This window comes from Lonchura striata, chromosome 17, assembly GCF_046129695.1.
Source record: "Lonchura striata isolate bLonStr1 chromosome 17, bLonStr1.mat, whole genome shotgun sequence".
NCBI lineage: Eukaryota > Metazoa > Chordata > Aves > Passeriformes > Estrildidae > Lonchura > Lonchura striata.
This window is the reverse complement of record NC_134619.1, coordinates 10,936,994-10,952,410: the sequence shown is the minus strand read 5'-3', so window position 1 is coordinate 10,952,410 and position 15,417 is coordinate 10,936,994. Positions and strand designations below refer to the sequence as shown.

The window sequence follows — 15,417 nt, the reverse complement described above, 5'->3', positions numbered from 1 at the left end:
GAGCAGCCTGGGATGGTGGAAGGTCCAGGGGGATGGAATGAGATCTTTTAAGGTCCATTCCACGACTCTGTGCAGGGCTGGGCGCTCCCTGTCCCGCTGGTTAGGCTGGGAGCACACAAAGCTCTCACATTTGCACCGCACCCGTTTAAGATCAGCTCGGAACTGCGGCCGCCGGAACCGCGCCGCGGGCCCGCGTTGCCGGCCGGACGCAGGGGGGGCGCACCCGGCATGGCGGCGCCCACACGGGTGTTCGCGTTCCGGGACGCGCGCTGGGCCCCGGACCCGGTGCTGGAGCCGGGCGCGGCCGTGCGGAGCCCGCAGCCGGCGCCGCTGGTCATCGACAACGGCTCCTTCCAGACGCGGGCGGGGTGGGCCTGCCCCGACCCCGCCGTGCCCGCCGAGCCGCTGCTGCGGTTCCGCTCGCTGGCGGCGCGGAGCCGCGGGGCCCGCGGCGGGGCCGGCGCGGAGACGCAGGTGGGGAACGACCTGGGCAGCCCCGAGCCCCTGCGCTGGCTGCTGCGCTCGCCCTTCGACCGCAACGTGCCCGTGCAGCTGGAGCTGCAGGAGCTGCTCCTCGACCACGTCTTCCAGCGCCTCGGCGTCTCCTCGCAGGTACGGGCATCCCGCTGTGCCTCCCGGAATGGCTGGGCTAGGAAGGGACCGCGCTCCGGCCCCTGCCGTGGGCACGGACAGCTTGCACTGGGCCGGGCTGCTCAGATTAACGTGCAGCCTGGCCTTGGATGCTGCCAGGGATGAAACAGCCGCAACTTCGCTGGGCAACGCGTGCCAGTGCCTCACCACTCTCACAGGGAGGAGTCTTTTCTTAATAGATTCTAAATCTATTCTTAATAGATTCTATAATCTAAACGTACTCCCTAAATTTACTCTTGGGGAATGCTCTTATTAGTAGTGTTTACTGACCGCCTGTGTACCCAGCTGTGTTGAGAATTGCTTCTCAGACCATGGAGCCCTGTACCTGCATGACAACACCAGTTTGAAAGCTTTACCCAGAGTGGAACTAAACTTCCACTGGTTTTCACTCATCTCCTCGTTGCATGGATTGTGGTTACTTAGATTTTTAATAATTTATATATGTGTTTAATTAAAAGTCCATTCTCTACCATTATGCGTTTATTATTTGATTGAATTAACATTAACATCTTTTTTACCCTCTTAAACACTAGATACAATTTAACTTTAATGATTAATACCTACACATAATGTGCTTTCTCCTGTCCATTCTAAGTTTTTTTGCTGATGCTTAAAAGAAGAAGCAGAGATAACTAACCCTGGCTTTTCCCTTCATACCTTTATTGCTGTTCTTTCCCCTTGCCTCTCCCAGGGCTGTGTGGATCACCCAATTGTTCTGACAGAAGCAGTTTGCAACCCTCTGTACTCAAGGCAAATGATGTCTGAGCTCCTCTTTGAATGCTACCAAGTGCCAAAGGTGTCCTATGGCGTGGACAGCCTGTACAGTTTCTATCACAACAGGAGGCAGAACTGGCCCTGCAGTGGTTTGGTGATATCCTCAGGGTACCAGTGCACACACATTTTGCCAGTCTTAGAAGGCAGGTGAGTTCTGAGTCTTAAGTTCTAAGTCTTAAGTCTGAGTTCTTAAGTCTTAAGCCACTGGCTTTTCAAGTGATGCCAATACCTGTTGCTCCAGCCCTGCACTATTAACTCTTGTAGTAATCAATAGATAAGTTAAAACCAGGTCTGCAGATTTTGCTAAGTCGTGTTGAGTTTTGGATTGAAGGAGCAGTGCAGCTCTTATAAGTGTTGTGTTTTAGTTGTTAATTGTGCCTTGATGTGTACTTTCAAAGGGAGAAGGGGATATGTGCCCTAAGTGAAAACTTAAACATAATTTAGGTTTTAAAGCAGCCTTGGGACAATGTGATGTGCTCTGTGTGTGAGACTTCTGCAGTGCTTGAGGCTTTTATCATTCTGGTTATTCTGCTACATTGCTCTACTTCCTCTTTTTTGCTTTTTTTCTCTTTTTTAATCCTTACTTACTGCAGGAGATGGCTTTATTATATCTGGTAGTAAATTTTCAAAGTTTACACTTGTCCAACCAGAAAGTGTTACAAACCTTAAAAAACTACTTTTAGCACCACTACCCATCACTTCTCTTGTTAGAACAGAACACTGCCTTGCTGTAGCCAGAATTATTTAATACTTGGTTTTTTTAAAAAAGCAGAACAGAGCCTTTCAGAATAAAATAGTGAGCACAGCAGTGATTTTTGTTACCTGAGAAAAGTCGGTGTGTTTGATTCGCCAGTAACCAAACCTTGAAATGTTTATCTGTGAATATTCATCTACAGAAATCAAACTTTGGGGGTGGGGTCTACAGAAATCAGACTCTTGTGGGGGGAAGCAGGAGCCGTGTTTGATTTGCTGTGAATCTCCCCAGTGTGAGCTGTGTCTGTTTGCATTTTGAGGCTGGACGCCAAGAACTGCAAGCGCATTAACCTGGGGGGGTGCCAGGCTGCCGTGTACCTGCAGCGGCTGCTGCAGCTCAAGTACCCCGGGCATTTCGCAGCCATCACGCTGAGCCGCATGGAGGAGATCCTGCACGAGCACAGCTACGTCGCCCAGGACTACATAGAAGGTAAAACCAGCTCTAATTCACCACCAGCTAGTGCTCAGCCGCTTCGTTATTATTGTTCACCTGCCCATATTGTTGTTCTTTCACATAATTCCCAACTAGTTCTCAGTGGTTTTAGTTTGTTCTCTCTACCTCCTTAGTTTGAGTTCCTCCAGAAATGTTCTACTTCTGTTTTGCTTTCTTTGTGGTAACTTGCCTTACATTTAACAGCAGTTTCATATTTAAAATTATGGAACTGAAATAAACTAGAAATAAATTTAACTACTACTAGAAACTAGAAATGAAGTTTCTAATAGTTTCTACTACTAGAAATTATTTAATATTTGGGGTTTGATGTCACCCTGATTCTTAAGATTTTCTAAAGCCTTCCAAGTTTACATTCTGTTAGAAAACTTTCTTACGCAATTTTCTATAAACAACATATTGTTTTGCATACTTTCATGGGGTGGTGAAACTTGATGTACTAGTAGTTTGTCCAATGTCTTTGGAGAGGTGGCCCATTCACTCTCCAATCCACTGTTACCTTTGGAAAAGTATAAAAGTTGGAGTCAGAAAATAAACCTTCTTTACCTTGCAAAGAGTAGTGGCTCACGTTGTGCTTTCATGTGTCCTATAGTGACAGTTCTACTACTAGGAGTTACTACTAATGAAACTAGAGATAAAATTTAACTACTACTACAAAGAAAAAAAATTTGTATTGGTTCAAATTTCTCTGTGAATAAAAATTGTGATGGTTTGAGTGGAAAAGAATTTAAAATGAGCTTTCTGTTTCCTTTATACATCAACAAAACCTCTAAGGGGCTAGGATTCCTGTGTTTTGTATCTGTTTTAAGGTTTCCAAAGTTGCACAGGAGATTTCTCATGTCTTTGTGTGAATTAAGTAAGTTTTAAAATTCCCGTGGCAAATGTCATCTGAGGTGGTGCCTGAAGAAAGGTGTTTTTTTTTAATTTGTCGCTTGTAAATGAGTCTTCCTTAGAAATGTGTGAGCGCTCTCCCTCCCCTTGGGCAGAGAGACTTCAGTGTGCACTTGCACGTGCAGTACTTGGTGTTTCCTGGAGGTCAGAGCACTCAGAGCTGCCTGCACTGGGTGTGTGACCTGGAGGCAGCACTCCGAGGGGGCAGCCAAGCTTGGGAACAGCTGCCAAGAGGTGACAAAATTCTGTGCTTGCCCTTTTTTTGCCTTCTTTCCTCACCTGTCATCCTTCACACGAGGTGCACACAGCACGTGAATCGTTGTTTTGGGCTGCCAAAACAAAAAGTTACTTTGCTTTCCAAATGCCCAGAGCTGCAGAAGTGGCGGTGCCCAGACTACTACGAGAACAATGTGCACAAGATGCAGCTGCCTTTCTCCAACAAGCTGCTGGGCAGCACTGTGGCATCTGAGGAGAAGCAGGAGAAGAGGCAGCAGCAGCTGCGGCGGCTTCAGGAGCTCAACGCGCGGCGTCGGGAGGAAAAGCTGCAGCTGGACCAGGAGAGGCTGGACAGGTTGCTGTATGTGCAGGTAATGGAGGCAGAGTTTCAGAGTGGGATCTTGGGAGGAGGGCAGGCTGCCCTCAGAGCTTTATCAGAAGGTCACACATCATGGTAAAGAAGCTGTGACTGTTGTGGGTGTTCTCTGATAGGAGCTTGGCAAGGTTACTTGTGAGTGAATAGAGAGAGATTATTGATGCAGGGGATGTTTTCAGTTTCTGAACAGCACTTCTGGGAAATACTTCAAATGCTGTCAAAGTGTGCACATCACAGTCTCTAGTCATGCAAGCAGAGTGTCTGTACATCACTGCTGACTGCTGTTGCCCTGTCTTGTTCATCACAGCTAACTCTGATCTCTCCACAGGAACTTTTAGAAGATGGTCAGATGGATCAGTTCCACAAAGCTTTGGTGGAGCTGAACATGGACTCTGCAGAAGAACTTCAGTCTTACATCAACAAATTGAGTCTGTCTGTTGAACAAACGAAGCAGAAAATCCTACAGTCAGAAGTCAATATTGAAGTAGATGTTGTGGACAGCAAGCCAGAGGTAGGATGTTTTCACCAAGTTAATCCTCATTTTATCTCTGAAAGAATTAAACATTTGTGCTTGAAAATGTGTCCTTTCAGACTTCCATCGATGAACTATGCTTTTTCTTTAACACACTGCAAGTTATTATTAAGTTGGCAACTGGTTCTCTCTTTTCAGAGAGAATGTCCTTAGACAAGCATCCTTAATCTTCAGTAGCTTTCTATTAAAGATACAGGGGAACAAATCAACCTTTTTGTTAAAAACAGTATTTGTTTTCCTTTCTGTTCTTCCCCTTCAGGTGCAGAGAACTTAATGGTAAACAACCTCCCTGCCTTCATTATAGCTGTCTATTTTTGGTGCATTTAAGCAGCATGTTCTGTTATGGTTCCTTAATGAAAGATTAATTACTACACTTAGTTGTTGGAGTTGCAGATGAGAAGCTCCTTGTCTGCTTTGCCAGACTAACACAGGCCCAGCTGCTGCCAAGAGGTGCTCTGAGACTGCCTGTGCATGTGCTTTTAATTGCCTTTCAGGTCACATAAGACAAAGATTTTTTAGCTTTATCAGCCTCTGTTCAGGGAAAAAGTAGAGAGAAAAATTGAATCATAGAGGGGAGATGCTTATTTAGGTTGCCTAGAGAATCTGTGGCTAGCCCAAGCCTGGAAGCGTTCAAGGCCAGCTCAGAGCAACCTGGTCTAGTGGAAGGTGTCCCTGCCCATGGCAGGGGATGGAACTGGATGAGCTTTTGAGGTCCCTTCCAACCCAAATTATTCCATGATTCTATGTTTATCAGTGTAAGAATCAGAATGATTGTGCTTCAGCAAAATTCAGGGAGATGATGGGCTTACCATTGTAGTGAAGAATCTTTCTGCCTTCTGTCAAAAGAAGATATTCTAGAAAAAAGAGAATTGAAAGATTAGCAGTTACCTGTGATTTTTCTTGGTGATTGTGCCTAAATTCCAACATCTCCCGCACCCCTGCTCTTTGCTGGGTGCAATCTCAGACCTCAGAATGAATCCACAAGCTTTGCTACTTGGTTTGTGCCTTGAGAGAGCACAGAATCCCTTTGTAAAACCAGATGTTCAGCTGAGTTCTGTGTATCTTTTTGGTTTTGCCTTTCTCCTTTTTTTATAAGATAAAAAAAAAAGCATTTAACACAACTTCATGAGACTACATTTTTTGCTGTAACAATGAACACTTTTAAACTTCATTTTGATTGATTGAAGTGGCTAAGTATATGTATGTAGATACTTAAGAATGTTTGACAGACTTAATTGTACCTCATCCTGGCATTTAAATGTTTCAAATTTAAAATAACCAAAACAAATATTTAGCAACAAAATCCCAGTAGTAACATTGTAACACAAAAAACTAAAAGATAATTAAAAACATGTTCCTACCTCACAACAGGAGTCTTGTTGGATTTTGAGTGATGCTTTTCATTAGGACAGAGCTTAATGTCTGTGTAAAATAAAAAGGGATTTGGTGCATCCTGTGAGCAAATAGGAGATAGTTGAAACTCTCAAAAATTGTGTGGTAGCTTTGTAGCTAGCAAATATTTGTTTTCCAGTCCCACACAAGCAAAATAGGGAATTTAATGTAATTATAAAGCAGTTAGAAGTGTTGGAAGGATACCAGGTTTAAGCCAATATAAAAAGCTATTTTACTAAGTTTTAATATGCTGTTATGCTTAGGACATGGCTGCCTGGGATCCTGGCAGTCAGCCTGGTGACTGAGGTCTGCATTTCTGAGCTGGCATTGGGATAAATTTATTGGAAGTGTTTGATTTTTGTGCTTTGTGTGAATATCTGTATTTTTGTTTTCTGGGCATATTTGCTTTCAGGCATGTTAAAGAGTTGAGATTTTTTGAGAAGACTGAGTTTTCCAGCCATGTCACCAGAATTGAAATCACACCTGAGCTAAGCTACTATAACTTGCTCTGTTTCCAGACTCCTGACTTGGATGCACTGGGCAGTGAACAGTCCCTGGAGGATGTGGAAAGTATTAATGAGTTTGAACCTTTATTTGCTGAGGAGCAGCCTGAAGTTGAGAAGCCAGTTGCTGCAGTGCAGGTTTGCTTTCTGTATTTACACCTTGTGCCAGGGGTTTGTGTCCCAGCTGTCCAGCCAGTCTGCTGACATTTCTCCTCATGCAAACATTGTTTGCCTGCTCTTGGAAGAGATGCCTAAATTATCTGAACAAGACACTAAGAGAGAAATCCTGGCAATCTTAGCTGGTGGTTTAGGATGAGAATTCCCTCTTGGCTCACTCTGCAGGCAGTGCCTGGTGTAGCCATGCTGTGTTATTAAGGGGAAAAAATTCTGCTCAAGTGTTTTTATCTGTGATCCGTAGCCTGATATTCCAGTGGGCACAGCTTTCAACTTGTGAGGTTGAGCCTTAGAATTAAGTGGCTCCAAGCAGAATAAATTACAGGAAAAGTCCAGCTTCCCTGGCCTTTTGGAACTTTCAGCATAATGCTGTTCCTCTGTGGGAGCATTACCATTTAGATTTTTGTACAGAGTGGTTTGGAAACGTTGCTTATTGTAGAATATTATTGTTCTTTAACATAATTCCCCACTATTTCTCAATGTTTTTAAAGCCCGTGTTTAACCTGGCAGAGTATCACCAGCTTTTCCTTGGCACTGAAAGAATCAGGGCTCCAGAGATTGTCTTCCAACCTTCCCTGATAGGAGAGGACCAGGCTGGGATAGCAGAAACCATGCAATACGTCCTTGAGAGGTGAGTTTACAGAACTATTTACTTCAGACAAGCTGTTCTTCATGTGATACCAGCTTTTGTAATGCTGGGGGTTTAGCAGTAATTTGAGAAAATATGTTGAATAGTTCTTATTGGTGGGGTCAGGTATTGCAGGTTAGACATCAGTCTTTAGTCAGTGAGTCTACAAAGTATTTTGATCCATAACCCTATCAATGAAAAATTTTTGAGCACACACCTCCAATGTATGTATCTTTGTAAATTGCAGCTACTGCTAAACTAATGCATTATGAACATTTTAAAACATACACAAAAATAGAAATTAAAAAAGAATGAGATAAAGGTGAAATAAGCACTATTTAAATGTATTTATCAATTTGTCTTCCTGCACCCCACTGGATTGTTTGGCACAGACCCTACTTCAGCAATCCCTGGTCCTACTTGTTATTGAGGGGAACAACAAACACTTACAAAGTGAGCTGGTTTTGGAAGACCAAAATTAGGGGTAACATTTTAAAGTTAAGATACAGGCACATCTGCTGGACATTTCCAGAGAAATTAGCATTGATGAAATGTCAGCCCTTAGCTGTATGAACACAGGAAATCACATTTTCTGAAAGGTGAGAATTCCAGCCCTAGAAAAAAATCCAGTTGTTGGTTTATGGGGTACTGAGTGCTTTCAGGATTTTTTCGGCCACCCCTTTAATTTCCAGAAAACAAAGTTTTTGGTGCTAGGAGAATGAAGTTTCTCAAAGTGAGTCCTGGGACAAGGTATCAGTATTCCACACAGCTGTTCCAGTTCATAGGGCAGAGGTCCTAGAGAAGGGCTGAAGCTGTTGTTGTTCTTCACAGGTATTCAAAGGAACAACAGGCTATCCTTGTCCAGAATGTTTTCCTCACTGGTGGAAATACGATGTACCCTGGACTGAAGGCCAGAATCCAGAAGGAACTCCTGGAAATGAGGCCATTCCAGTCATCCTTTCAGGTGTGTGTATTGCCTTGGTGTTTATGTGAACAGCCTGTTCTTCTGTGTTCAGATGGAATTGGGTGAGGTGCAGAACAGGGGTGTGGAGAGGGTTTTAAGGCAAGCCTCTGCAAACAGCTTTTTGACCTGAGAAGGTGCAGGTTAAGCAAAGATTCAGTTGCTCTTTGTGAAGACAGCATCTTGAGTAGGGAAAAGGAAAGTCTGCTTCTGCTAAAGGACCATGCACACAAAAACATGTTTGGCTGGAAATTTGCAAATTGTTTGCTTAGGAATTGATAACAAGGTGAAAACACACTTGAACCCATTACTTGTTCTGCGAGACACTGAATAATCAGCTCAAATTTCTGAAATTCAGTTCTTTGTGTCATATACTGTTGTAACCAGGGTAAAAAGGGCTTTCCTTTATATAGTGAAATGTGTCCAACCGGCGGGAAGAATGATGCTCTGACTCCAATGATTTCAGAAGGCTAATTAATTACTTTATTGTACTATAACTATATTACACTAATAAGAACTATCACTAACTAACTAGAAAACTTGTGACTCTCCTGAGTCATACATGTGGATTCAATTGGTCAGTGAAACAACCATCACTAGAATCCAATCAAGCAATCACCTTGGGTAAACAATCTCCATACCACATTCCACATGGGCACAACACAGGAGCAGTGAATGAGATAAGAATTATTTTGATTCTCTTTTCTCTGCTTCTCTCACAGTTCTCTCAGGAGTAATCCTGAGAAAGCCAAGTCTCTCTTTGTTCAGAGGGCATGTGAATACCACACCTTTCCTGTGCTGAATTAACATTGTTCTGTTTTTCTTCCATCCAGGTCAGCCTTGCTTCCAGCCCTGTCCTGGATGCCTGGTATGGGGCTAGGGACTGGGCAGTGGAATACATGAACCGTGAGGAAGGCTGGATCAGCAGGAAGGACTATGATGAGAAAGGGGGGGAATACCTCAAGGAACACTGTGCCTCCAACGTCTATGTTCCCATCCGCCTTCCCAAGCAGGCCCCGCGGGCAGCAGAGGCTCCCAGCAGAGCCTCGGGCACAGGGAACCCCAGTGAGCAGACATAGCCCTGTCCTGGGCAGCCTCAGCGCTGCAGGGAAGAGTTCCTGCTGTGCAGCAGGGCAGAGCCTCGCTGCCTGCTGGGGGCACTCAGGTCCCATCCAGGTCCTTGGCCGAGGAGCACGGGACATGCTGAATGTGTGCCCGTCACACGCTGCAGCTCGTGGAGAGGAAGAATCCCTCTTAGAGACTGTCATAGTAAGGCTCAGGGGTTTTGGAGAGTGTGTGTTTTACAGCTTATTAAGATGTAATGAAATGTGCTGGTTTTGGGTGGTTTTATTGCGGCTGGGCTGTAGCAAGGCAGGCAGCCCAGCAGGTGTCCCCCTTGCCTGTCTCACATGTCGGGCAGGGGGGCTGAGCTCAGCCCTGCCTCCCCAGGCCCGTGTTCCATCTCCTTCCTGCTAAACCAGCACCAAACAACCAGTGGGTGCTTCTTGTCTGCATCGACGTCAGAGATAGCGATGTTGTGGCTGAAACTGGAGAGCTGGGCACACAAAGACACAAGCCTCCATACAGCACAGTCCAGAGGCACTGCCAGACCTTCTGCTGCCCTGGAGTGGTTCTGCAGGCTGAGCAGGGCAGCTCTTTGATGGGACTTTTTGATCATAGGTGTTGTAGCAATAAAGCAAAGCTTTTTTCTTTACCACTAACTTATGTGTTCCAGTGATTTCACCTCTTCAGAGCTATGAGAATGGGTTTGGTTGGTTGTACTTTACTTAAAAACACAGGTTTGCAGCCAGGCCCCTGTCCTGCTATACAATTTGCCTGTGGATTCAGCTGTCACACTGAACAACATGTTGCTTTCCCAAAAGAATAATCCATACTGAATACTGAACACAAATCTAAGGAGACTGTCACTTTGGCAAAAGCTGGAAAAGGCAAAGTAATGGGGAAAATATCCAGACTGTAACTGATAAAAAGAAGGTGTAGAGGTGGTGTTTGGTGTCCCCAAGGGCTGCAGAGCATCAGGATAAGTTGTCATCTGGCAGATTCAAAGCAAGGAATGTGATGAACTTGCTTGTGCTGAAGTTGGTTGCCAAAATATGAGATTTTTTTAATTCAAAAGTATTACTGAGATTTACCATTTTTTAAAAAAATATAAAATTGTGGGCAAACACTGAGGTTTCACCTGTGCATTGAGTGTTCTTCAGAGAGCCTGTGAGGGAAGGGTTGTTGCAGACCTGCTCTCACACAGTTCCTGTGGCACCCAGCACTGGCCAGTCCCAGGTGGATCTGGTCTTGGTGGCCTCTGCCTGCTCCTCACAGGCTGTTGGGCAGGGCAGGAGAAGGGAGCTGGCTGCCTCCAGGTGACCTCAAGTTTGGATTATTGATCCTATCCCTGGCTGCCTGGAGGCAGTTTTTAGGATAATTAAGGGAATTCTGTGGGTCATAAAGAATGTGGAAAAACATGCTGTGCTGAAACCAGCCGAGTTACACCCAAACATGTCTTTTGTGATCTCGGTGACCTAGAGTCAATGATGTCCCATTGCTATGTGACCCCTCTCTGACCCATCTTTAGCTTTACTTTAGGCAGAGGGACTACCCGAGGAATGGAAATAGTTCTGCTATGTGGTGTTGCCTGCTAAACAGATAAGTGTGTTGTGCATAAATCTGTTCCAGAATGAGGGCCTGAAAGGGCATCTATAATGCATGATTATGTGACTTTTAATCTATGGCCAAATTGTGCCAGCCACTTCTCTTGCATTAATTCAAAGCAGAGTTGGCTAATTCTGCAAAGAGGTGCCAGAGCAGCTGCTTAAACAGCTTTAAGGAAGCAGAATTTTATAATCTCCTGAATATTAGTTGTTAATTTGATACTTTGCGCCGCAGTAGCCAGAGTAACTGATGAACTTGGCCTAGGTGATCACTGTCACAGGCTGCTCTTGAGTGTGCTGATGGCCATTCAGGTGCTTGGAGCAGCACCATGAAAAGCCTAAATTGCTGAATGGGATGAATTTTACTAATTTCAGTTCAGTTCCCTGGTTATGATTTGCTGTGGTGGTACCTGAGCATTGCTGTTGGCAGGACAGAACTGGAAGGAGTGTGTGGTGCTGAGGGCAGGCAGACACAACAGTGTCATTTCAGAGAGTATTGTTGGAATCCTTGTGGAGCTTCACCATTGTGACACTTGTGACAAGGTTTTCTCACCCCCTTGTGCAGAAGAATTTGGTTGTTTTCCATGTGAGTGGCACAGGGATCTCCAAACCCAGAAGGGGCTTGGGGTATCTCCTGTCATTGGTTTATGCCCCCTGAGAGGGGAAAAGGTCAAAATACACATGCTAGGCCTCTTTTTAATGGGAGTTTTGGTTGTGTTAGGGGAACTAGGAGGAAAAATAATCCTAGTGTGGACAGGAATCTCAAAGTGCTGCTGTGAGAGCCTTTGGCAAGTGATGTCAGAGCTGTTGTGTGAGCTGCTGTGCTTATCCTGCAGTGTCCTCCAAGCTGACCTAGGTCACTTGCCAGGTCTGAGATGGTCAAGTGGTTCCCATTTGGTCCTTGGTAAATTAAGTTCAAAGCAACCTGTAACCTGGTTATACAATTCAGTTATGCCCTAATTCAGGTCAAATACGAAAGTACAATTTCACAGCAGTGCTGAGTTTGGTCTATTTAAAAGAGAGCTCAAACTGGGTCCCCACCTTTCACAGGGTCTGCTCTGGGTGGAAACACCACGTCAGTGAACAGCCCTGGAGACTGAACGTCCATCACGTGTCCCATGTCCCAGATTTCCTTTGGAGCTGCTGTCGAGCCTCTCTTTGGGGCTTCAAGGCTTCTTATGCTTCCTGTGCCACAGCAACTTCAAACATGTTCTTTGCTAAATCTCTGCTAGGACACCAAGATTAGAACTCTCTGCTCCAGTTATTAATCTCTGGAATACTTAATGTGCTGTAAGACAGCATCTCAGAAGAAAGAGAAGATGCCCGTGAACTGTCACTTAAAATTTAGGATTATCCCTCCAGAGACAGCCCACAGTGATCCTCTGGCAGTCAGTCATAAACCACAAGTTTTGAAGCTTGTGTGGGATGAGCAGGGGAGAGGAGAATGCTGTAATGGATTTAACATTATCCCCAAAGTCATATGGTGGGATTTCCAGCCCATGGTTGGGAAGGCCAGGCAGAAGCAGCTGTGCTGATCCCCACTGCTCACTCCCACTGCTGTGTGCTGCTCCCTGAGCATCAGCTGCAGCACAGCTCGGGTTTAAATGGCTCAGACCCTGAGCATGGTTTGCCAAGAGTTTTTCAAGCTCCTTTCATCCCTCTTCAGACTCTCAGCTTCCTGTGTGTAGTTGACAGACACCTTTTCCCCCCTCCTTGTTCACACGATCTCAGCTCTCATGTTAGCAAGGTGTCACAGTTTCAAGGGATCTTTTTTTAAGTTATATTGCTATTTTTACACCCTATGGGGTCTTTTATTTCTCTTTTTGAGCAGTGAGCTTGGTTCCCATTTCCTAATGCAGCAGAGGCCATGATGAAAGAACCATTTTCATGGATCCAGCTCATAGCAATGTTTGCAATCGTGGTTCTGCCCTCAGTTCTGTCTCAGCAGAGCCAGCCTGAGAGTGGTGCTGGCTGAGGCTTTCACAGAGTGCACAACTCCTCTGGGGAAGGAGGGAGGTCAACTAAAATCATGGAGACTTGGTCCATCTGTGCTCATTGCACAGTATGCCAAGTGAAAAAATCTTCAAACCTCAATTCCTGAAGCCAGCACAAGTCTCAAGTACGGAGAGAATCACTATGCAGGTATGCTTTTATTTGTAAGCAATTGCTGTTCCCCACTATCAGAGTATGAATAGCAAGCTGGATTTATGGTCTAACTGAGGAACTTTTGTGCTCTTAAAATTCCTGGGTTTAGTCAGAACAGCAGTTTTTTAGCTTTTCAATTATTTCAGAACTGAGGAGAAGTATGAAACAGCTTCTCCCTTCATCTGACAGGAGGTGAATATGCAGTGCTGATGGGGAAAGCATTTTTATATTGTCAGTGATGTTCTGTGAAGATCCTGCACTTCCAGTAGTCAGGCTGTTACATCAGGAGGAAGCTCATCCCCAGGGAAGCTTGTGGCAGGTCTGGCTGGACAAATGAGCATCGTAACATACAAGAGAAAAGTGAGGCTTTGTTCAAACCTATGTCAAGTGAATTCCAGGGGAGAGAGACCTTTGGAAAGCCCCCTTGTTTGAGCTTTTTAGGAATATAGTGGGTGATAGAGTATTGGATAGCAAGGAGACCATGGGGCATTGGCTGCTTTCCTTATTTAGATGAAAGGCAAGGATGCATGATGGACTTCTGGGTGGGAGAAGGTCTGAGGGATGATGTCAACCAAAGGACTCTGGTGGCACTTTCCTGAGTGGCCTGATGCTCAGGAGGGTTGGGAGGCTGTTGCCTGTAGGAGAGGCTGATTTTTCCACTTCTCCAAACCATCACCCTGTTTCTGCAGCTCTCCCTGGAGCGTGTTCCCTGCTCCTAAATGGCTCCTGTGCCAAGTGCAAAAATTGTCCTGTCCCAGCTTGGGAGGCTGGGCACTCACTGTTTTGTCTGAGCTTGCTTGGTAGCAAGTTCCAGTCTGTGCAAACAATTTTTGGGTAGTCTTAGCTTTCCACTAAACATTTTGATGTGGAGGGTTTGTTCTTCAGGGTGTTTTCATTCCCTTCAAAGGAGAATACTAATGAGTAAAACTGTCCTGCCTCACTGACACTTGTTTCTGCACCTGAACAGCAGCCCCAGATGAGGAACAGTCCTGTTGGTCTGATCTGCCTGCTCTGCTTTGGAGGCTTCACAGGGCTTCCCCAAAACAATTTAGAAATAACTCAGTCCCTGCTAGAATGCCCAGAAGTGTGCTGTGGTACACAGAAGTCTCACCTTGAGCACCAGCTGCCTTTCAGTGTTTTGTCTGCTACACTTAGATAAATCCACCCAATCTAGAAGCCATCAACTGATAAAATCTCTGTGCTCCAGAGGCAAAATGCTTTGAGAGGGTCCCAAAGTGCTTTCTTGAGCACATCTACAGTGACATGTAACCTTTAAACACAGTTTTGTGTTCCTTGTGCATTAGCACATTTCTCCTGGCTGACATTGCTTCTCAGTTCTGGGAAATATATTACATATCCTCATCCTTAGATCAGTTTATTTTTCCCATTCTACCACTTGGTTAAAATATACCCCACTCCTCCTCTCACCCCAGATTCCTGCCACATACCTGGCATTCTTTCATCCTTAATGAGATGAAGGAGTGGGGGATTTCACCCTCCTGGAATTTTAGAGGAATAGTAAGTGGATTTCTCATGAAAAGCCCCATTTAGGATACAAGTCTCCCTGAAAAATAGTCCATGACAGCAAACCTTGCTTTTGCTGCTAATGGTGAACAGAGTTTTTACCTCCCTATTCAATAGCTACTTTCTGCTTGGTTTTTACAAGCATTGTCATTGATGGAGACCCTGTTGGAGCAAGTTCCCAGTGGAGGAAGCAGAAATTTGCAACCTTGCAAAAGTAGCTGGGGAAACCAGCAGAACTCAGGCTGCAATGTGGCCAAACTCTCCATATAGACACCATAAAGGTGGTTAAGTCAGAATATTTTCATCCAGACTCAGTCATTAACTTCCCTTAATAAACATACAGGTTTGTTGCATCAAAGGTTCCTCCAGCATCGTCCTGGAAGTGACCTCCAGGAGATGTTTAGGGGGAAGTACAGGAATAGGAGCAGTGTGATGTGTGTGTAAAACAAGGAGAGGATGGGAAATCATCCCAGCTGGTCACTGCTACACAGCCAGGGACACGGGAGCACAGTGCTCCTGGAGTCCTGATGTGGGATCTTGAAACCAGGGTCCTCGTAAGACAGGAAACCTGGACAGGACAGAACACACATCGAGCCAATATGGTTAATGCCATGTTCTCTGATTATTAGTGAGAAGATGGCAGTTTATATACACTTCAGTATAGTTTACAGTTTACAAAGGCACTCTCCTTGGCAAGCTAACGTTGTTTGTCTTAAGGTGGGCTAAACCTCACACTATAAACCTGTACTACTTCACACCCAGACAGCCCAGTTCTTCCCA

The 15,417-nt window shown here is 45.0% G+C and overlaps 1 protein-coding gene across 1 annotated transcript; it reads left to right on the top strand.

Moving 5' to 3' along the window:
* Positions 1 to 228: 228 nt before the first annotated feature.
* Positions 229 to 10,023, top strand: ACTR5 (actin related protein 5). The gene is made up of 9 exons (XM_021535481.2): positions 229 to 612; positions 1,343 to 1,572; positions 2,439 to 2,608; positions 3,890 to 4,107; positions 4,441 to 4,623; positions 6,555 to 6,677; positions 7,205 to 7,344; positions 8,173 to 8,305; positions 9,136 to 10,023. The coding sequence occupies exons 1-9, from the start codon at positions 229 to 231 to the stop codon at positions 9,379 to 9,381; spliced, it is 1,827 nt and encodes a 608-aa protein (XP_021391156.1). The 3' UTR covers positions 9,382 to 10,023.
* The last annotated feature ends 5,394 nt before the right edge of the window (positions 10,024 to 15,417 follow it).

Coding starts and splice junctions, on each gene's coding strand:
- ACTR5 (XM_021535481.2), top strand. CDS start 229: ATGGCGGCGCCCACACGGGTGTTCGCGTTCCGGGACGCGCGCTGGGCC. Junction 4,108..4,440: donor ACAGGTTGCTGTATGTGCAG/GTAATGGAGGCA, acceptor ATCTCTCCACAG/GAACTTTTAGAAGATGGTCA. Junction 4,624..6,554: donor TTGTGGACAGCAAGCCAGAG/GTAGGATGTTTT, acceptor CTCTGTTTCCAG/ACTCCTGACTTGGATGCACT.